Below are 18,063 nucleotides of genomic sequence, written 5' to 3'. Positions count from 1 at the left end.
CAATAACAGTCATCCAGAAATGAGAATGCTGTGAAGTACATCCAATATTAATAATTCTAATACAGGCATAAGGCCTGAAATTTATGGGAAGAGAACAGTCAATTATACTGATCCTAGTACTTGACTGGTACTTTATTAACTCCTGAAGGATGAAGGTAAAGCTAGCCTAAGTAGAATTTGAACTCAGAACATAATTAAATAGTTTCTAATGACTTACAAATAATGATAATAATAATAATAATAATAATTCATTCTATTATAGGCACAAGGACTGACATTTTGGGGGACTGGGGTGGGGGAAGTTGATTATGTCAAACCCCAAAAGTATGAAAAGCAATGTTGACCTCTGAAATTTGAACGCAGAATAACTTTACCAATAAAAATAATAGTTTACAATTTAGGTACAAGGCCAGTGATTTTAAGGGACGGGAACTAATTGATTACATTGACCCCAGTACTTGACTGGTACTTATTTTATCAATCCTGAAAGGATGAAATGTTAAGTTCACCTTAGTGGAATTTGAACACAGAATACAAAAGAGCCAGAAGAAATGTTGCTAAGCATTTTGTCATGTTAAACAATTCTGCCAGCTCAATGCCTTAATAACAATAACAAAATTCTTTAAAATACTAAAATTAACAAAATACTTGGTTCATAGAAAATATATTTAAAAAATCCTATTTAAAATTCTGCAGGATATTAAAGAAGCAAGCTTGAATGCATTAATTATAGAGATAAAAACATAGAATGGATACCATATTTTTATTCTAACCAGATGTTGTTGACAAATATTATGTAAAAAAATTATTAATATTAGAAAAGAAACAAACTCTTATAAATAAAAACCCAGTTATAAATTTACAAACTTATTTAATTTTGAATCAAGAGAATATATCCCAAGGACAAGCAAAACAAGGGGAAATATGAAGACTTAGGATGTTGACCGCAATCTGAGCAATGGAAACTGATAAACTGTTATATCTGTAAAAAAAAACTTGGAAACAACAAAGAAATATTGCAATGTTTTTTTCCTGTTAGTGATGGCTGTTGTTTATTAACCTCACGTTAACCGTGACTGAGTGGAGGAGCAATGGCCCAGTGGTTAGGACAGCGGACTTGCGGTCATAGGATCGCGGTTTCGATTCCTAGACAGGGCATTATGAGTGTTTATTGAGCGAAAACACCTAAAGCTCCACGAGGCTCTGGCAGGGGATGCTGGCGAACCCTGCTGTACTCTTTCACCACAACTTTCTCTCACTCTTACTTCCTGTTTTTGTTGTGCCTGTATTTCAAAGGGCCAGCCTTGTCACACTGTGTCACGCTGAATATCCCCGAGAACTATGTTAAGGGTACACGTGTCTGTGGAGTGCTCAGCCACTTGCATGTTAATTTCACGAGCAGGCTGTTCCGTTGATCAAATCAACTGGAACTGGCGACGGAGTGCCAACAAACTGTGACTGAATAGATCCATGAGCAAATGTGGTCAAGTCAAGTCCTTGTTATACTTTTTTCAGGCAGTATATCTCAGATTAACCCCTTAACATTTAATCCAGCCATAACCGGCCTGAATATTCTATCTTTCACACCTACTCTACAATGTCATTCTAAAAATATACAAACCCACAACTGAAATCTTGAAGTTAGAAGATAATTCAAAACAATGTGAATAAATAGGGAATACATTTGTCAAAGAAGTATGAACTCTAAAGGGTTAAATTATCCTGTACCTGTTTTTTTTTTGTTGTTGCTTTGGACAGTAGAACTGACTTAATAATTTCTCGTGTTAGTGGTTGTTTGTTTAGATGAGGTATGGGCAACCTTTTCCAAGCAGCATGCTACATGAGACATGGCTCACCAGCAGGTAGACGGCACTACTAGAAGAGTTCAAGGGAAATTTTTGTTAGGAATGCTCAGTTTGTCCAAGACTGGTTTAGATTCATGTGTTTCCTAAATGAAGCAAACCTAGAATTAAAGGCGTTCCAACCATAACCATGTTGTCTTTTTTTCCCTGTTTTTTCCCCTTTAAACTCATTCTTCAATTTCTAAATGTTAGGGAGTGATAAGAAAGTGATTTGACTGCTATTTCTAATGGATCAGTTGACCATGGAGAGGCTCTTTCATGGTTCATAATGTTCATAGTTTCTCAGTAGAGTTTCATGAGTAGAAATATAAAGCTAAAAAGAATAGAAGGCAGTGGATTACCTATTAATTCCTAGTTTATTTACTGCATATCTAAAATAGTAGCCCCAATGTGGTAGCTTGATCTTCTGGAAATAATAGCCAAATGTTTCTCAAAAGGTCACACCTCATAGCTTGAAATAATAAGTATGCATTGATTAATGTAATTTCTAATGTACAAAAAGGCAGGATGGGCTAAATAACAGCATAAAATAGAAATATTTAAATTCAAGTATATACTATTTATTACTAAGTAGGTGCAGACTTGTCTGTGTGGCTGAGATTTGCTTCCCAACCATGTAGTTTTGGGTTCAGTCCTACTGCATGGTACCTTGGGCAAGTGCCTTCTACAATAACCCCAAGTCAACCAAAGCTTTGTGAGTGGATTTAGTAGATGGAAATTGAAAGAAGCACATCATATATGTATGAGAGTGTGTGCTCATGTGAATGAATTTGTATTTCTCCTTGTATACAGTTGGTGAGGGCATTGTCTGTTTCCATTTCTCTACATAAACAAACCCAGGCCAATTGTTGTTTGATAGACTGGGAGATTATTACTTCACTTGGAAACATGTGGGGACTGGTGTCAAAAAGCAAGTCTAGCCATAGAAAAATCCTACCACAATATATTCTCATCTGACCCATGCAAGCATGGAAAACTAGATGTGAGAACGATGATTATTACTGGGAGAAAATAGACTGGCTAATTAACCCTTCAGTTTCCATTTTGTGGTCAACATCATGTTTATGTTGTTTTTCAATGCTGGCATAAGTTAAAAGGGTCACCACTGCCTTATGTCCTCCTATATGGGGGCCATGTCTTACTCATGTTCCGTTCTTGCATGATTTCTATGGCTGGGTACCCTTCCTAAAACCAACCACTTAACACAGTGGACAAGAAACATTTTGTCATGATACTATCACTTCAGAGGTTGTTATATCCTTTGCAAAACTAAAGCTATCTCTTTATCCTATGTGTCTTAATTCAATTACCAACCACTTTACAGTGTGTACTCAATGTATTTCATTATGGCACCTGTACTAAGAGAGGTTGTCATGTCCTTAGCAAGACTAAAGCCTCTTTTCTGTCCTATGTGTTTATTCACCAACCACTATACAGAATGTACTGGATGTATTTTATAATGGCACCTGCACTAGAGAGGTTGATGTGCCCTAGGCAAGACTAAAGCCTCCTCTCAATCTAATGTGTCTCCATTCATTCTCTAACCACATTACAGAATACACCGAATGCATTTTGTTGTGGCAGTAGTGGTAGAGATGTCAATGAGAAAATATTGACAGGATGTACAAAATGCGATCTAAAGTAACAATTAACCATGAGAAAATAATGATGAATGTTAATAACCACAACAAAAGAAATTAATGGATATTAATTGGTCAGATGTTAGAAACTAAAGATTTGGGAAAATACTATTCAATTCAGTTGTGTTGCTGAAAGTTCATTTTGTGTTCATATACTGTTCATATATCAAAATGTCATTGTAATTGCTGCGAACATACATTTTGTTTTTTTTCTGTTGCTATTTAGATCTGCTCTGTATGATTTAAGATATTCCAGCCACAACTAAATCATGTTTTTACACGTTAAGATAGTAGGGAAGAAGTTGAGAAAATCTAGCTGTTATTTCTAGCAGGAAGAGAACCGCATAAAACTACTTTGATGACTTATATTATTAGTGGTGGTGGTGGTGGTAATGGTTAATTTTAGTTAGTTAAAACAATAACAAACATCCAACTGGATAACATACAAATTCAAAAATATCAGATATATGGCCAATATACTATTTCTGGTGTTTTTCTATTTCTCAGAAAAGTCTGACAGATTTCAATTTTGGTAGGATTTGAACTTAGAAATTGTAAATGACCAAATTACCAAACTTAGAATTGTAAATTAACCAGAAGAATTAAGCAGCGAAATGTGTCACAATTAAGACATCAATGATAAACTATCTTTTATAATATGAAATGGTAAAGGGAAGAGAATATAGTATATTTTTAAAGCTTGGTACTTACTCTATCGGTTTCTTTTGCTGAATTGCTAAGTTAAAGGAATGTAAACAAACCAACACCAGCTGTGTGGGGAACAAGTACATATGTATACACACACATGATGAACTTTCACACACAGTTTCTGCTTATCAATTCTCTTGCAAGGCATCGGTTGGCCCAGGGAAAATGTAGGACATACCTGACCAAGGTACTGTGCAGTGGGACTGAACCCAAAACCATGATGTTGCAAAGCGAGCTTCTTAACCACATAGCATAACTGGCCAAGATTTTCAACAACAAACATAATAATATGAAAAAAAAAAAAAAGGGGGCTGAAAAAACAAGCTAAATGTATTTTATTTTTAATTAAAAGGTTATTGATATGAAATAACTTTTGTATTTTGTTGTTATCAAGATACTAAGTATGGATGGTCAATATCTGGAAGGGAAGTTGATTGTAAGACTTTATACGCATATCTTGACAGTAACATTGAAGGTGCATGGTTCAGTGGTTAGAGCATTGAGCTCACAATCATGAGACAGTGAGTTTGATTCCTGGATTGGGCTGCGTGTTGTGTTCTTGAGCAAGACACTTTATTTCATGTTGTTCCAGTTCACTCAGCTGTAGAAATGAGTTGTGACATCACTGGTGCCAAGCTGTGTTGGGCTTTGCCTTTCCCTTCGATAAGATTGGTAGCATGGAGAGGGGAAGCTGATATGTATGGGTGACTGCTGGTCTTCCAACCTTGCTTGGACTTGTGCCTCAGAGGGGAACTTTCTAGGTGCAATCCCATGGTTATTCATGACTGAAGGGGGTCTTTACTCTGATAACAGTAATAGTGAATGGGTTCAAACTCTCAGTTAAACACTCCCAACTGACTCATCTTTCCTTTGCTTGTCACCCATATTATGTCTGCCATTCCAAGCAGCTCACTAAATTATCCACCAAGTCTATAATCCTGCAAACAATGGCTCTCTGGAATTCATCCTCTACACAAATTTCTCAGGCAGCTTTCAACTATTCAAAAGCATTAACTGCATTTATCTCACTTTTACTCAGGGAAACTGTGAAAGCCAGAACACAGTCCCTCTTCCAGATCAAACAAATAACAGCTGACCCATTAGTATTTAAACTAGTCATATCTGGCTCAAACATCCTACTTGTTCTATGTTAAAATTGGCCAGTTCTGGCCTCTCAAACCTATCCTACAATGTCAGTCTAAAAATAAGCAGTTATATCATTGAAATATCAAAGCTACAAGATAATGCATGATCAATTCAAAACAATGTGAAATAAGCATTACAGCTGACAGAGAAATCTGAATGCTAAAGGGTTAAGAAAACAGTTGAAAATCAAGAAAGTGGGATAACAATTTAGGCATAAGGTAAGAGTATGTGACATTCATGCTTTCCACAAAGTTATTAGCAATATAAATGGAGTGAATTAGGTTAAAAACGGGGACCAAAAATGGGTTGTAGATTTAGACTACTGGAATCCATCACCTCTTGCTCAGTGGCAAAATTAATAATAGTCTGTAGACAGTATGGCTGGGTGTGGTTGTTGGGAAGAATGAACAAAGACATGAAGTAAATATTGTAAATAAATTTATCCTATTTACACAGTGATAATCAATTCTAAATTTGAATAAACATTTCATTTCCTCTTCAATAAACATTCAGCTCTTTAACAAAACATGTGGGAGGCAGAAAATGTGTTACATAACCCTGGCTATATATATGTAGGCTTCTGAATGAAGAGATTTAGTAGGTTACAAAGAATAGGGAAAACACTGGAATAATACGATATAAAAATAAATGAAAGGACAAAACAGGAGACTATAAGTGTGTATGTATGTATGTGTGTATTTGTGTGTACATGTGTGTGTGTGTGTTTGTTCATGTGTAGCTATAATGAAGCAAATGTTATCCAGAAATATATAAACTGTTTAGTGACAAAATAGACACACTGAGAGCTACATTTCCTATAAAGGTTTTGTATGTTATAAAAATAACATTACTAAACTGTGTATTTGGTTTTGCTTTGTGACTCTAAACTTGTCTTTAGAATATAAAATAAAAAAAGAGGGATATGAAGAAGTAGAGTTCAAATATGTAGTCATTTACATGGATGTGTCTGAACATGAGCAGGTTTAGAAGGTGTGCCTCAACAGATCAATCAGTGAAGTGTTAAAAATCATATATCTAAGCTCCTGTCCAAGTCTAATTTAGCAGTAGGCATGAGTTTACATAGCCTACAGTAGGCATGAGTTTACATAGCCTACAGTAGCCATAGGTAAAGTTGTGACCAGCATAACTTTGTAAATGGCATGCCTAACAAAAATTTTCATCTTGGATATTCTTAGAAGTGGAGCCTGCCTGATGATGAGTTGCAGCCCTCCTGACCATGAGTCATGTCTCATGTGACCCATTTCTTGAAAAAGGTTACCCTTACCTGGCCTATAGTTTGACTAGAAATAGCAGCAGTGATGACAGCCATAACAAACCAAGGGGTAGAACCAGCATACATCTCAGTTTGATCTAAATAAATAAGATCTAAATTTGATAGCTTGTTACTGAATTGTAATCAATAGATTTGTGGGATCTATTTTAAAACGGGGGCCGCATTTTTCATTAATGTTTTACGTAGTGCTTTTGGTACGGAAAGACTTTCAAACTTTGTATACTTATCTATTTTGTGTTATAGAACAGAAAAATATTTTTGTATTCGAATTTATTTCATGTAAAAAATTGTCTTATTTCGATAATTTCAACCAATCACTGACAAGTATTCAGTTGTTTACATTTACTCCTTTGGCTGATTAAGCGATGTAAAGCGTATTTAATCTCCATACCTTCGTTTTATTTGCTTTTTTCATTTTAAATTTGCTTTAACTCTAACCCTAACCCTAAGGTTAGGGTTAGGGTTAGAGTTAGGGTTAGGGTTAATTGTTTCAGAATCGTTTGTTTATGTAGTCGGCACTTAATGTATATCGGCTGAATGGACGTCAGTGATTGGTTGAAATTACAGAAATACGACAACTTTAACATGGAATAATTTATGGATTTCTTTTTTTTTTAAAGTAGACTAAGAGAAAAAGATGTTTTATATGACACATTCTACCAGTGTTCCAAGTTTCAAAGTGTTTCGTTAATGAAAAATGTGGCCCCCCTTTTAAAAAAGATCCAATATTTGTGCTCATATACTTTCCACATAGGGCAAATTATCAGCTGTGTGAATGAACACCTTACTAATTGCCAACATTGGCAATTTATTGAGTAGCAATGAATTATGAAAAATAATGATATTGAGATGAGATACTGATATTCTGCTTTATGTAAATGCTGTTCAGGAAAATCCATGACTTGCTTAGGAATACAGATTGTCCTGCTGCTTAAATAATTGTAGGTCTTCAAGATGCTTGATAAACCTACAGGATAACAAAGCAAGCATTCTGCCTGAAGCAATATTCTATATTTCAGAGCCAATCAGTTTATTTCATATTCATGGCAATAGATAAGGTGGTATGATTTTGTGACCACAGGGTAGAGGACACTGTTTCCTCTGGGATGCTACCATGGTGAATTCCAAACAATGTTGTTCTTATAGGTTTGATTGCTTATCAACACAACAAATAAAGGTTTCTAAATATTCAATGTTACCAACCAACTAATAATACCGTGAGATTTAAAAGGTGTACAACACATGCATCATCCCAATATCTTATGGAGCAAAAAAAACAACAGAAAAACATGGAATTTCATAAAAGATGAAACAGGTAAGCTAAAAAGAACAGCTGAAGATACTCACAAGCATATTATACTTAGAATAACATAGAAATAGCTTGAAACAATGAACTAGATCTAAGAACAAAGTTAAATAAGGAAATAGTTGAACTGGAGTTGGGTTGGACATGTCCAGAGGAAAAGAGAGAACAAGTAAGTAAAAAAAAAAAAAACTGCTGACAGATTGCATTCCAACAGACTGCAGGGGATGACAAAGAATATGATAGAGGATGAGTTGGAAAGGTTTGACAAAAATGGGAGATCAAACATACGAAGCTGAAAGTTATGGAGAGATGAAAGGAAGGACTTTACCCAGAAATGAGAGAGCTATGATAAGTAGATTTGATTGATTGATGAGTCTATGTTGTAATGATAGTGCTATGTGATTTGGTGGTGGAAGAAGATTACTGAGCCAAAATGTACCTGGTATTGATTTTGTGCAGATTTAGCTAACACACACACACATGGAAGAAAAACTTAGTTATTTAAATAAATTTCAACTAATCATAAAACAATTCCTCACAGACGTAGTAGAAAAAGTTGGTTGGACAATGGCTTAGGGGTTATAGAGAAAGATGAAAGCTAGAAGGAAGAACAAATGACTAATTTATGATGAAAACCCAGAACAAATTAACAATCAACCCATTGTGTTAAGTGGTGTCCATAATATGAATATTAGCTTTGCTTTTGTGAGAGGTTTTATAATTCATAATAATGAAACACTGATATTTTTTAACAATAGAATTTATTGATTTTTTTTTTTTAAAGGATTTCTAACATATGTAACAAAGCTTTCATCAACAGCCTTGTAACATGTGCTGCAAAGAATTTGCAATACCCCAGACACCAGTATAGTAAGTATTTAAAGGGATGAAACATGCACTTCTATATATGACTTCTATTGCTGTTGTGAGTAATTAGTCAAATGCTGCTCTAATATATTCAACACTAAAATCATAATTCTCACTTTAGTCAAAATTGATCCAGTATAAGGATGGGTAACACCAATTTGCATATTGCAAAATGCATTGTGCAGTTCAGAGGTGTATGACAAGGTGTAAATGGGGATTTTTCTAGGAAGCTACATACTTCATAGATAGTGTTTATTCAATCACAGTGCATACAGCAATATAAGAACATAGTAGTAGACTGAGCAAATGATGAGCCCTTTATATGGTCACTTGACCTACTAGAAACAGCAGCCAAATCCCTCTGGTCTTAAACAATTAGATATAGATGCCCTTAAAAAATCAGGATGATCAGAACTTTAAATTTTTTTGATGATAGGTTTACTGAATCAAAGTTGACCTGGGGTTAAATAACATTGCAGTGGATCAAAGTATACATCCACCAGTAATCCAGTGTTCAAGATACACTATAAATTACAGTATATGCTTACTACAAAATATACACACACACACATTTGTGGCTCAATGTCTCCCACACAAACACACATACTAGTGAAGCAATAACTGCAGACACTGGAGATCAATAGCAACACATTACACACACTATTAAAAATTTACACGTATCCCTTCACAATTCAGAACATTAAAGTCTCAATACATTCGCGAATCAATGCGAGTATATGTGAATATGATCGCTGTTGAGAGAAATAGCAGCTCTCGATCTACACGTAGCAGTCTTTAAAAAGGACATGATGGACAAGAAAGTAATGAACTGGCAGAACTGTTAGCACGTCTAAGTTCAAATTCTGCCAAGGCCAGCCTCGTCTTTCATCCTTTTCGAATGCGATGAAATAAGTACCAGTTGAGCACTGGGGTCGATATGATCGATTAGCACCGCTCCCCATCAAATTTCAGATCTTGTGTCTATAGTCGAAGGGATTATTACTAAGCAAAACAAAACACGGGATTGTCATATCTTGAATGCCTTTGTCAAAGCTCTACTCAACAACTGCAGGTAAACAGTCAAGGAGGAAGTCTTAAGTTTCAGCAGTGGCAGATAAGAGATGTTCAGACAGAATTGTTGGCAAATGACGAGTGCTAACTAAGAGGTTACGAGTTGTGCGTGGGTGGAGGCAGCCTTCGAAAGGAAAAGGCCAGAGAGAGTGAATTGGGAGGGAGAGAAAGACAATTGAGAACTTGACCTATGAACTTGTAACCTTTCAACAAACATTATTATTTCAATAGGTGGGAACACGTAGTAGAAACATGTTAACGTAAATGCATTTAAGAGTGCGAGAACACGTTGACCTTTCCTGGGAATAAATTTACTAATAACCAGGAAGAGGAACAAGTGTGTGAACTAAAGTTATCTTTTGCCTGTCTATTGTATCTTTCTCGGCCATCTATTATCTTCTGTCAAAGCATGATTATAGTTATTCACGCTAAGATGAAACAAAATTTACTAATGAGCAATACATAAGAGAAAACACTATGGTCCGAGGGACGAGAGATGGTCATCGTCAGCAGCAATAAACAGTTAATAGAATTAGTTGGTGTGAAGATGAGTTCCGAAATTTATCTTCAACTTTAAACCTTTTTAACAACGAGGAAATAATCGAACACGCATAAAGAGAAGGCCGATCGAAGACTGAAACTCAACTTAAAGCATCGAGAACATATAAGTTGTACAAACAGAGTAAAACATCTGATATGACCTATATAGAAAATGAAAAATAAAGCGAACGATCAGTTGACATTTTCCAGTTGCGAGTCAACATATTTTTACAAACATTCTTTGACAACTATATATTTAAAGAGGTCTTAGTTGAACCCTTTATGGACGGGAAACCCAGGGTAACCTCATAAACCAGTCATCACCAGATAAAAATATAGACTGCTCTATTTATTAGAGTGTGCTTCTTCGGATTTATGTTTTTCTAAAAACGCACAATTGTTCGTAATAGAAATCTTGTCAATAAGTATTGAAAGATATTAAAGGAAGACAAACAATATTGTAAAATGTATTAGAACTTTAGCCACGAAAGAATGCCAAGTTATAATCTTTTTCATTTAATACTATGTGAAAAGACTATATCATTTGCAATGCTTTAAGAGAAATCAAAAGTGTCAGCGAACAAAGTAATGGTGACACGATTCGATGGTAACCCTTTTACTTCGTTTGCGTTGCTAATGCCGCTTGAAATGGATATGTTGGATTCAATAATGAATATTCTAGTTGTTCGATCAACTGAACTGCCTGCTCATTGATTTATAATGTGAGAAAGTATTCCACAGACATATGTACTCTTAATCTTAATCACAGGTAGAATTAGGATTATAGTGCGACACTATGACAAAGCAACCCCCACTCTCGGAATTAGAGTCTAGCCGACAGAATTATGTATTTTTCGTCAGTTTTTGTTTCACTCTGAAAGCTTAGGTAGACTTGAGGCTACAATAAAAGACACTTCACCAAGATGTCATGAATTGAGAACAAACCCAGGATCTCATAATTGCGAAGCGAACTCTTTAACCACTTGACCAGGCTTGAGTCCTAATTAATCAAGTGATACTGCACCGCTGTATGAGAAATCAAAATCGTGTATCTGATGCTTCACAAACAACTTGATGTGACAAACTGTTACACGTTTGCAACAAATGTAGTTAGGCTTTAACCTCACGCGTTGGACTTCACACAAAAATATTCTTTCATTCTTTTTAAAAAAGTTATTTCACAGTAAACGCACTGCGAGGACAGGTTTATAAGTGGGACAGTCAAATGTAAAGAAATCAAAGACTTTCGCTGTACACAACTTATCCATAGTTAATTTTGAATTTGTTTCCACAGTCACTACACAGTGCCTGTGTAATTACTTACATACATAGCATATATATATATATATATATATATATATATATATATATATATATATATATATATATACACACACATACAAACAAAAACAAATAGGCTCCCACCGTGCTTCAAACGTGTAATGAAATGTGTGCTGAGTAACAAAGCACATGCAATTAAGTTGCACATATCCAACTTTTAGGTTGTCATAATAATTATTATAGGTTAGAAAGACAGTATTTAATGACTAGCAGCTTGTTTTAATTGACCCCGCTGATACTCAAGGCGTGTAATTAGAGCAACGTCAAGAGGTAGATCAGAAGGAGTGAGGGAGGCAGAGTAGAGAGAATAGAAGGTGTATAAGATTAAAAACAAAACCAATTGAAACTACGTTGTTCTGACAATCTTAATGCGTAACATTTTAAGAAATGAATGAGATGACGTGGGAAAGGCGTTGGCGGGTTTCCCATAGGTTTAAATCCCATTCTTTATTTCTCTAAAAACAGGGAGAGAAAAACAACAGTTATAGAGGTAGTAATGGGGGTATTATTACTTCTGTATTTTCTTTAAACAAACAAGATAGATTAATAGTATCATGAATATTGATTATGTAGGTAGGCGTGTCATTGATTGAGTCGACACAAATATGTTATTGGATCTGGAAGGATAAAATATTAATCGGTTTCGCCAGAGTATGAACTTCAGACCGAGCATAATGAAACTACACTGTAATACAGTGGTTCTCAACCTGTGGTCCGCAAAGGTAGTACTAGAGGCCCGTGAACTGAATTAAATTTTTTTTAATATATATATATATATATATATATATACACACACAAACAAGGATAAGTATATTAAAAGGGGTCCGTGGCAAAATTCATTTAAATAAAAGGAGTCCTTTGGTAGTGAAAATGTTGGGAACTACTGCCGTAATACATCTAGTTTGGCACTTTATATGCCTCAGTTATCTTTACATCCCTTCGTTGTGAAATGAATATTGATTGCGTATAGATAATAATAATAAATAAACAAAAAATTATTGTAGATATAGATGAAACTGAAAAAAATACAATGAGTTTACAGAGGTACACACTTGGGCGAAAGTAAAGAACACGTACACCCGATGTTTACAGTTTTTGTTACGCCGAAAACGGGTGGTGTGCGTAAGTTTATTAAAATACTTGGAATTGAAACCAAACCGTGCATTCGACTCGTCTGGAATTTTCTTCCTCTCTGACCTCATTGGTTTTATTAAAATAATAATAATAAACGATTGAAGCAGGTGTGAAAGAAGTTATGTTTAAGATAGCTGTTATCAAATTTCTGCTCTGCAAGAGTGGTTTTATAAAAGCAATCAGATAAAATAGCTTTGGTAGAAAAAGTTTTCTGGTTTTAATTCGACTTATTAATGTAAATGGAGGTGATAATAGTGGGAAAAAGATGAAGTGTTTTGTTCTGGAATTAAAGTATGTAGTAGATGTTGTATAAACTATGCAGACTCTGCGCACAAAGTAGAAAAAAAAATTAAATACGTGAACTAACATCGAGCGAAGGGTGCTTGAATGACAGACGAAGTGGTTGATACAACTACTACTTCAGTTTATGAGACACGAATGTGTAAATATACGTACCTGTATAAATCAGGGGATTTATCCGTAAACAGTATGTTATCATAATCCGAATAAGAGGACGTTCTCCGAAAGGATTTCATCATTGAAGAACTGGACTGCAGGTCTCCTCTTTGTATATGTGTAATGTATAGAGAATGGAGAAGTTTTTAAACCAACTTCTGTTTCTCCCGTATTATTACCTGTTGTTAAATTTTTTTTATTCGTTTGTTTGGTTGCCGAACTTCGATAAAACTAACAAATCAGTACTGGGATTCATGGTTAATCTTAATCATGTACAGTCCAATGATTCGCTCGCTTAAAGTTGATTTTATTTAATAACAAGTAAATAAATACGCAGACAGAAAACTTGTCAATAGAACAGTGACCATCCTACATTGTCATTATAAAAGTTGTTGTTAATATCAGGTAATATTATATATACTCATATGTAAGTAAGTATATATACTTACTTATACATACATACATAACTTAGTAGAAGCGGCGGTACGATGTCTAGCAGTCTATTACAGGTAGTTAAATCAATTAGCAGCCACAGAAAGGGAAGGAAGACTGATACTTTTCCTAAATGCAGAGGCGGTCTATTTGCCGGTAATATCTGACACCTTATTCTTTTTCATACTGTTGCTTGCAACTAATTCAGTCATAAACTTCGTAGACACAATAATACCCACGCTCACTCTTCCTTCTTCTCACCTCTTCTCTCATGTTATTCTTCACCACAAATGTTTTCAATAAACAGTCCTGTAACTCTGTCTATTGTTTTCGCCTTATTTATTTAACGACGTGGGGGACGACACACACACACACATAAAGAGGGTGATGTTTATATATTTATATGCACACAGATGTCTAGAACGCGGGAAATAGTACTCAATACAAGATTATTATTTAACTTATTCGGATGAATTTCTGCATACAACCTCTTTACCCTACAAATAATATATATAAGAGGTTAAAAACAACAAATTAGTTTATTTTTCTACCGCATGATATATATATATATATATATATATATATATATATATATATATATATATATATATATTGTAGTGTAAAATAGCGCTCACATTTGGAAATTTCGAGCTGTGGAATCAGTGGTATCATCCGAATAAACAAAATAATTTTTCTCTTCTCTTTGAACATACATATATAAATTATGGGCGATCTTTCGGTATTGGTATATAAATTGTCGGTATGAGAGGACGACGTTATTCACCCTTTTTTTCAGTTTCATAAGGGAAAGTTGTATGGGTGATGTCGTTCGTCTACTTAAGACCGAAGGATTTCCTAAGTTAAAATTTTGAAGTTATTCTGCGGTCATCGATTGTCAAACGCCTAGAGAGAGAGAGGAAGGGGTTGTTTTATTACAATGGAAATATTTTGTTTTCTCATAACTTCCAGGAAAAAGATATTTTTTAAATCGAATTTACTACATGTACGTTTCAGATGGTGTAGATTCCAATTATATCGGAATTTGGGGCGGATAAAAAAATTCCGTGAGTGGGTTGAGGAGTTTCTGAAAATTCACTTAAGTCGATTTTGTTTCCTCATATCTGTCACAAATATTTATGAAATTTTCTACAAAGACCTTGGGTAAGTGCCTTCTACTATAGACTCAGGCCAACCAAAGCCTTGTGAGTGGATTTGGTAGATGGAAACTGAAAGAAGCCCGTCGTGTATACATACATATATATATATACATACTGTTGTATCTGGGGAGAGTCATTTTCTTATTGTGCCTTAAAATTTAACGCACTCACCGGTAAAATTTCCACTTATTTCTTATTTTTATTTTCCTAAAATTTTCGTTGCGTCTTGCAACCTTTTCAATAGTCTATTTCGGAAAATAAAAATAAGAAATAAGTGAAAATTTTACCAGTGAGTGTGTTAAATTTTAAGGCACAATAAGAAAATGACTCTCCCCAGACAACAAAATATGCTTCAACACACGAAATCACATAAAAAATCTTGCAAACCAAATCCAAAAACGATATATATATAGATATATACATGCATGTGTCTGTATCCCCAACATAGCTTGACAACCGATATTAGTGTGTTTATGTCCCCATAACTTAGTGGTTTGTCAAAAGAGACTGATAGAATAAGTACTAGGATTACAAAGAATAAGTCCTGGGGTTGATGTGTTCAACTAAAAGCGGTGCTCTAGCAAGGCCACAGTCAAATGACTGAAACAAACAAACAAATGAATAAAAGAAAAGAATAAAAGAATACTTTTCAGAGTGTGTACATTACGATTATATCATTATTTAATATGAAAAAGAATATTGGTAGACTCGTAAACATACACACTGACACAATATTTTTTAGAAATTTCAAGTTTCATTTGGTAAATATACGTGATGTGTGTCAGTATATATGTGTATGAACACACCAGTTTCTTCTTTTTTTTTATATTAAATTCCTTTGCTTTGTGCCGTTGCTTGACCTGCCTGAAATAGAAACTGCACAATGGATAATGTAGTCCTGGGTACATTATTTTAAAAAAGAAAAAAAAGAACCCAGAAGTTCTTTGTCATAGGTCTGTTTAATTAGTCATGAGCTGGAGTTAAATAAATCCATCTTCATGACATCGTATATATACATATATGTATATATGTGTGTGTGTGTGTGTGTGTGTGTGTGTGTGTACATGCATGGATGACTGAAGATCTTTTTCTTTGCATACTTATTCATGATGTTGTTGGCACTCCGTTGCTTATGATGTCGAGGGTTCCAGTTGATCCGATCAATGGAACAGCCTGCTCGTGAAATTAATGTGCAAGTGGCTGAGCACTCCACAGACACGTGTACCCTTAACGTAGTTCTCGGGGATATTCAGCGTGGCACAGTGTGACAAGGCTGGCCCTTTGAATTACAGGTACAACAGAAACAGGAAGTAAGAGTGAGAGAAAACTGTGGTGAAAGAGTACAGCAGGGTTCGCCACCATCCCCTGCCGGAGCCTTGAGGAGCTTTAGGTGTTTTCGTTCAATAAACACTCACAATGCCCGGTCTGGGAATCGAAACCGTGATCCTATGACCGCGAGTCCGCTGCCCTAACCACTGGGCCATTGCGCCTCTACTTATGCATGATACATAGCATACATACCTCTCTCAAGTGTGTTGACAATTTCAGTAAGGTTTGCTTACCATGTTGGAAATCATCATTATTATTATTATTATTATTACATAAGGCGGTGAGCTGGCATAACCATTAGCACACTGGATGAAATGCTTAGTGGTATTTCGCCCATCACTCTGTTCTGAGGTCAAATTCCGCTGAGGTCAACTTTGCCTTTCATCCTTTTGGGGGTCAATCAAAATAAGTACCTGTTGTAAAACTGGGGTCAATGTAATCAACTCATCCCCTCCCGCCATAATTGCTGCCATTGTGGCAAAGTTTGAAACCATCATTATTATTATTATTACAGAGGTTAGGTTGTTTTTTTTTAGGGCCAGGTCAGCTTTAACTAAGCAGACCTGTAATCAAAGATATTGCAGTTCTGCCTATCCTGCCTTTTTACTGAAGTACAAGGGACTCAAATCTACATTAATTAATTTGCCATTCTTGTATGTGATTTCAGAGAGGTTTGCAGGTATTTCTATCAGGTTGAATGATCACATGGAGATACTGCCATTCCCATGTAGGCCAATTTTATACCAGTAATATAAGTAGTAGTCAAGCACTGAGTTTATTTAAGGGATTGTTATCCTTCCTCACCAAAACCTTAGGACTTATGCCTCATTATAGGTGCAGGCGTGGCTGTAAGGTTTAAGAAGCTTGATTTCAAACTAGGAGATTTCAGGTTCTGCATGGAAGGTGGACATTAAACAATGATAATGATGATGATGATGTGTGTATATGCACACACACACACACACACACACACACACACACACACACAAACAAATATATATACATATACATATATATCCATGTGTACGAACAGCCATGCTACATGGCAGTGAAACATGGGCTGTGACTGCTGAGGACATGCGTAAGCTCGCAAGGAATGAAGCCAGTATGCTCCGCTGGATGTGTAATGTAAATGTGCATACCCGTCAGAGTGTAAGTATCTTGAGAGAAAAGCTGTACATAAGAAGCGTCAGTAGTGGTGTGCAAGAGAGACGATTGCGCTGGTTTGGACATGTGGTGAGAATGAATGAGGATAGCTGCATGAAAAAGTGCCACTCCCTGACAGTTGAGGGAACCCATGGAAGAGGTAGGCCCAGGAAGACCTGGGCTGAGGTGGTGAGGCAAGACCTTCGAACATTGGGCCTCACCGAGGCGATGACTACTGACCGAGACCTTTGGAAATGTGCTGTGTGTGAGAAGACCCGGCAAGCCAAGTGAGATCGTTGCCAGTGCCCCTGGACTGGCTCTTGTGCGGGTGGCACATAAAAGACACCATTTCGAGCGTGGCCGTTTTCGTGCGGGTGACACGTAAAAGCACCCACTACACACTCTGAGTGGTTGGCGTTAGGAAGGGCATCCAGCTGTAGAAACTCTGCCAAATTAGATTGGAGCCTGGTGTAGCCATCCGGTTGCACCAGTCCTCAGTCAAATCGTCCAACCCATGCTAGCATGAAAAGCGGACGTTAAACGATGATGATGATGATGATATATATATACATATATATACATATATATACATGTATATATATGTATATACATATATATATATAGATATATATAT

At 35.7% G+C, this 18,063-nt stretch overlaps 1 protein-coding gene across 3 annotated transcripts in view; it reads right to left on the bottom strand.

Annotated features, from left to right (window-relative positions):
* Positions 1 to 18,063, bottom strand: part of LOC106874563 (breast cancer anti-estrogen resistance protein 3 homolog) — a 329,811-nt gene that overhangs the window by 83,164 nt on the left and 228,584 nt on the right. Inside the window, exon 1 of one of the 3 annotated variants that reach the window (XM_014922335.3) lies at positions 13,366 to 14,311. The exons of the other annotated variants lie outside the window; for them this stretch is intronic. Within the exon in view, the coding sequence (XP_014777821.1) occupies positions 13,366 to 13,448 (83 nt within the window). The 5' untranslated portion in view covers positions 13,449 to 14,311. Of the gene's footprint in view, positions 1 to 13,365; positions 14,312 to 18,063 lie in introns of those variants that run through there. 3 annotated transcript variants of the gene reach the window in all.

Source organism: Octopus bimaculoides, chromosome 1 (genome assembly GCF_046866305.1).
Source record: "Octopus bimaculoides isolate indiv1 chromosome 1, ASM4686630v1, whole genome shotgun sequence".
Lineage (NCBI taxonomy): Eukaryota > Metazoa > Mollusca > Cephalopoda > Octopoda > Octopodidae > Octopus > Octopus bimaculoides.
Note: the sequence above shows the minus strand (reverse complement) of the source record. Positions and strands in the feature narration are given on the sequence as shown.